Genomic DNA, 5,386 nt, shown 5'->3' on the forward strand with positions numbered 1-5,386 from the left:
ACATCTTTGCTCTGTGTATTTGTTGAATTTTTCTTCGGAGCATTCAGCATCATGCGCAGATCGTTTTCCTTTCGCCTCCCAAAAACACTGTTCGTTTTTGGGTACATCATAATGACCAATGGATATTGGCCTGACCCGCTTAGGTGATCAGTATGGATTTAGACTGTGATTGTGATATTGTTTAATTAAATAAACAGATAATTAGAACATGTACATAAAACAATACTTTTGTGTAAAGTTTCAAGAGAAACATGTACATAAAGGTAAGCAAAACTAGACAACTTCCTTGCTCCATGGAATTCAGAAAAGCAGATAGAATCAAACTTAGTGACTGAATCGATAGAATCAATTCTCATTAAAGAAGTAATGATACAAAAGAGTATATATACAGAAAAGACAAAAACAAATTACACCAGCTATTAAAGCAGAAACTACATAAATAGGTAAACAAAAATAACAAATAAGAGCCTACCTTTTAACTGATGTAACAACATCTCCAGATGCACTGCCTTCTGGATCCAAGACCCCGCTTACCCAACTGGTAAATGCATCAAGAAAAAAAAAATCAAAAACAACCTCTTAGTACTTGGTGAGAATGATCAAGAAACAAAAATACTGTATCATTATTTTGCAACTTCAGAAGTTCAATCTTCCAACTTCTAGATAGCCATAAGTTATCCACCACCCAGTAAAATCCCCATCCTAAGAGAAACCAGTAAAATCCAGTAATAAAAAAGATAGAAGCAACTAGCATGAGTATCACATAAACAACCAAGTAAAGTGAATAGCAAACTAAACTAAACCAAAGACAGCAATAAGCAAAGGCTTTTGACATATAAAAGTACTGAAATTAAAAAGCTCCATTTGACAAAGCATCGATTTTTAAAGCTACTTACTGGGTTAAAAAAATAATGTAAATATTAAGCAGCATGATGGAAAGCTTTATTAGTTGAACACAATCATGTGTAAACGTGTTGTTTTTGGTCATTCATATAACTTCAAATATGGAATTACACATATTATTTTTGTTGGCATCTATGTAACTAAGCAAAGTTCCCTCGCCAGTAGTTGCAATTCTAGGAAATTACCTGAGGCAGGAGTTCTTGAATGCCCAGCAGCTCCCTCCGAAAATGAGGACTTCTGGGATGTATGCCTTCGAGAATGTTCTAATGGACTTCCTTCCTCTGAAACATATGCTGATTCAAATTTAGATTCAGATCCATCATTCCTGCTGACCCCATCAGAAAACCAACTCATTGAAGTCTCTTCTCCAGCAACCCGTCCTCTATGATCCCATCGAAAGCTCCATGTTGGGGAACATCGAATGTTCCGATGCAAAATTTCACTAGTCGACCCATTTGTTATAGTCTTCTCCTTAACAGCCACACAACAAGCAGCCCCCATGCTCAAAAATTGACACCACAATTAAACTTCTAATCATAAAACCTCACCTCTTGCTCCACATTCTCTCACCCCAAAAGCAGTTCCTCTGAAAAATTGCAATAAAAAAAACGAACAGAACCCATCAATTTAAATGACCAGCAGACCAGCAGTAGGTTCTCAAACTCCCTTAATCACCACAATAAACAATGATTTGAACACAATAAAATAAACCTAATTGCTCAAGATAAAATATTCCCAATATAAAACGAGTCACGGGTCTCAAATCCTTTCCTGCAACAAAAAGGGTTATCAGTAAACAACACTAAGAATCATCATCACCAACCCATCACAAGATCTAACAAAGATTCGCTCCCCAAAATTATCATCTTTATACATATATATATAAAGACGTGAAAATATTGGTACAAACCTGGCCTATAGTAGTAGAAGTCGAGCGGTGAGCAGTGGAAATACCTGATTCTGGCTCCATAGCCTTGTTTATCTCTCAATCACATTCTCGTTCTCTCAATCTAAGAACGATGATACCACTGGGTCGAAGGCACGCAGAGGTGGGCTCGCACCTGGGGTCACTTGGTTCGGGGGTTGGGTTCACGGGTGCCTGAGATTTGGAGCTTGGCTCAGAGAAAAACAGGTGTGAGGATGGTGGTTAGGTGGTCGGAGTTGTGGATGATGGTGGTTACGGGAGTGCGGCTAGGGCGAAGGGAATAGAGAGACAAGAAGGAGAGGGGGGAAAAAGGCATGAGAATTGGGTCTCTATCGGGTCTCAAAAATTTTGAGGTCAAAAATGAAAAAAATCTAAGTGGCGCCCTTTTTAATTACCGCTTTTTTTCACAAATGCCCATTATACTCTAGCATAACTATTTTTTATTAGTATTATATTAATGTGTTATGGAAATAGGCATTTGGTGTAGTGAAAGGATCATCACATAATTCTTCTCATCGTATCTTTTACTACTACCTCAATAGAATCCACACGGTGACATGTGCTCGTGTTGTCATGCTGCTGGAGTGCTTGATAAATGTTGAATTTAACCTCTTCATTGTTAACCCTCAGTTTCAAATGACCACCTTGTACATCAATAAGAGCTCTTCCAGTAGCCAAGAATGGACAATCAAGAATAATGGGGATTTCATGGTCCTCCTCCATATCCAAAACCACGAAATCAACTGGAAAGATAAATTTGTCCACCTTAACCAACACGTCTTCAATCACTCCCCTAGGATAAGTAAGTGACCAATATGCTAATTGAAGGGTAATGGTTGTGGGCTTCACCTCTCCTACCCCCAACTTCTTGAAAACTGAAAGTGGCATCAAATTAATACTCGCTCCAAGATCACATAATGCCTTGTCAAAGGATGACCCTCCAATAGTGCATGGTATAGTAAAGCTACCCGGATCTTTCACCTTTTGAGGCAACTTCTTCTGTAAGATGGCGCTGCATTCTTCTGTTAACTTCACAGTTTCAAAGTCTTCTAATCTTCTTTTCTTTGACATAACTTCTTTCATGAATTTCACATAATTAGGCATTTGCTCAAGAGCATCTGCAAATGGAATGTTTATGTGAATCTGTTTGAAGATTTCTAGAAACTTTGCAAACTGTTCATCTAATTTCTTCTTCTGAAATCGTTGAGGGTATGGAATGGGAGGTTGATACACTGGAAGGCTATCTTTCTTCATGTCATTCTTGTTACTTCCACTCTGCTTCTTGGCTTGCTCTTCTTTGTCTACCTCTCGTACCACTGGCTCAACTTTCTCATTTGAACTCGCTTGAACATTACCCTCATCAAGCACCTTACCACTTCTCAAAGAAACTGCTTGGCATGATTCCTTTGGATTTACCACAGTGTCACTAGGAAAACTTCCCTTCTGATTATAATTCACCGCATTAGCTAATTGGCCCACTTGAGTCTCAATTTTCTTCATTGAAGCTCCCATGCTACTCATATGGGTCTCTATATTGTCGAGTCTTGCTTCATTTTTTCTGAACCTCTTGTTAGACTCTATAATAAAAGTGCCCAAAATGTCTTCCAACGACTGCTTTTTCTCTTGTTGCAGTTGAGAATTGAATCCCGGAGGTGGTTGCAACACATTTTTATTATTGGCATAAGAGAAATTTTCATGGTTGCGCAATCCTGGATGATAATAATTAGGCATGATGTTGCTTCTATAGCTATTGGGGAAGGAGCGATTTGCCATAAACTGGGCTTGTTCTGGACTCATTTCTTGCCCCTACATTGCAGCAGCCGTTGCTACACTCTCCATAACCGTTGGATTATTTTGCGCTGATAGAGCAGCCATTTGGGTTTGTAGAGCAGCAATTTGGGCGTTCAGGGCTGTCATCTGATCAACTTCATACAACTCAGCAACTTTCCTTGGGCCTGACCTTTCATTAGGCCACTGATAACTGTTGGTGGCCATTTCCTCCATCAAAGTGAAGGCTTCATCAGCTGTCTTGGCTAATAGAGCACCCCCTGCAGCAACATCAACTATTGTTCGTGTTGGAGCATTCAACCCTTGATAAAAAATCTGAACTTGCATCCAATTTTGATAACCATGCTGTGGGCAACGTTGTAATAATACCTTAAACCTCTCCCAAGCCTCATAGAATGGTTCTTGATCTAGCTATCGAAATTGCCCAATATCACTACGTAACTGGGCTGACTTGGAAGGAGGGAAAAACTTAATCAGAAACTTTCTTGCCATCTCATCCCATGTTGTAATTGTTCCAGGCAGCAAAGATTGCAACCAACTCCTGGCTCTTTCCCTCAAAGAGAAAGGGAAGAGACGCAATCTGATGGCATCATCAGTAACGCCATTCATCTTCACTGTGGCACATACCTCCAGAAATATGGCCAAATGAATGTTAGTGTAACGCCCTGGCTACCCCAGAATAGTTACGGTGAACGGTGGACCGGAAATTTGACATTGCCTGAGTCCTTTGGTCAAAAACGTGCTCTAAGTGTGGTTAACAGGTTAAGGTACAAAACCAATAAAAAGGAAATGGAGATTTTATTACAAACTGCTCTGCAGAGCTAAACAAAACATTTACAAGTGGTTCTCAGTACAAAATGGTCATTACAGTTTTAAATTTACAATCCCGCCGACCTAAGCGACAAAAGTAGGGTAAACCCCCTAGTTCCTCTGAGAACACCTTGACCGTGGTGGTCAAGCGGCCGCATATGTACACACCACCACATCAGCTCTCCACTCAAGGCTAGGTGAGCTTTTCTTTCCCTTTACCTGCACCACATAGCACCCATGAGCCAAAGCCCAGCAAGAAAACATAACACTTCTCATAAACATTATCAAATGATTATTATTATAATCATACTGAACATAAATCTTTCAACAAGCAAATGAACATCACATGATCTTAGCGGGAGAGTGGCTGCTAGGTAAGCCATTAGCCTCCAGGCTCTCTTTTCTAGCGGGAGAGTGGCTGCTAGGTAAGCCACCAGCCTCCAAGCTCTGTTTGTTCATCGACCCTCAGGGTCGGTCAGGCATTAATGCTCCTTGAGTCATTCAATGCTAATAGTCGATTAGATCTAATCTCTGTTGGCTTGCGTGAACCACGCTAAGTCCATCCTTGACTAATAAGTCAGCGCTAAGTGACCAGTGCCCAGTACCACTGCCGAACCTGACTAATCAGTCACAGCTTCACAACTGATACTAGCACCTTTGCCAAACCTGACTAATTAGTCAGTGCTATGCTCAAGTGAACAACATATGCTAAGCATTCCATGTTCAATCCATGTCCATATTACACAACCAACATGCCTCACAAATATCCATGCATGTCACACTTGGGGTGCATTTTTCTTACCTTTGATTCGAGCTAGAATGAGCAAAAGAACAACCTTTGAGAACGGTTTAGCTTTTAGTCCTTTAGCGGTTACTTAATCACAACACATATGGGATACCATCAATAATCAAGTTAATCAAGGGTCTCAAACCATTATCTAACCTCCAAGAGATCAATCC

At 40.2% G+C, this 5,386-nt stretch overlaps 1 protein-coding gene across 1 annotated transcript; it reads right to left on the reverse strand.

The window, feature by feature from the left end:
* Positions 1–1,447: 1,447 nt before the first annotated feature.
* Positions 1,448–3,625, reverse strand: LOC133784692 (uncharacterized). Its single transcript, XM_062223978.1, has 3 exons — positions 2,921–3,625; positions 2,363–2,827; positions 1,448–1,489 (listed from the first exon to the last, which is right to left on the reverse strand). Exons 1-3 carry the CDS (start codon positions 3,623–3,625, stop codon positions 1,448–1,450), a joined length of 1,212 nt encoding a protein of 403 aa, XP_062079962.1.
* Positions 3,626–5,386: the final 1,761 nt, after the last annotated feature.

Source organism: Humulus lupulus, chromosome 6 (assembly GCF_963169125.1).
Source record: "Humulus lupulus chromosome 6, drHumLupu1.1, whole genome shotgun sequence".
In the NCBI taxonomy this organism is placed as follows: domain Eukaryota; kingdom Viridiplantae; phylum Streptophyta; class Magnoliopsida; order Rosales; family Cannabaceae; genus Humulus; species Humulus lupulus.

Coding starts and splice junctions, on each gene's coding strand:
- LOC133784692 (XM_062223978.1), bottom strand. CDS start 3,625: ATGAGTCCAGAACAAGCCCAGTTTATGGCAAATCGCTCCTTCCCCAAT. Junction 2,828..2,920: donor TTGAGCAAATGCCTAATTAT/GTGAAATTCATG, acceptor GCCATCTTACAG/AAGAAGTTGCCTCAAAAGGT. Junction 1,490..2,362: donor ACCGTGTGGATTCTATTGAG/GTAGTAGTAAAA, acceptor GCAATTTTTCAG/AGGAACTGCTTTTGGGGTGA.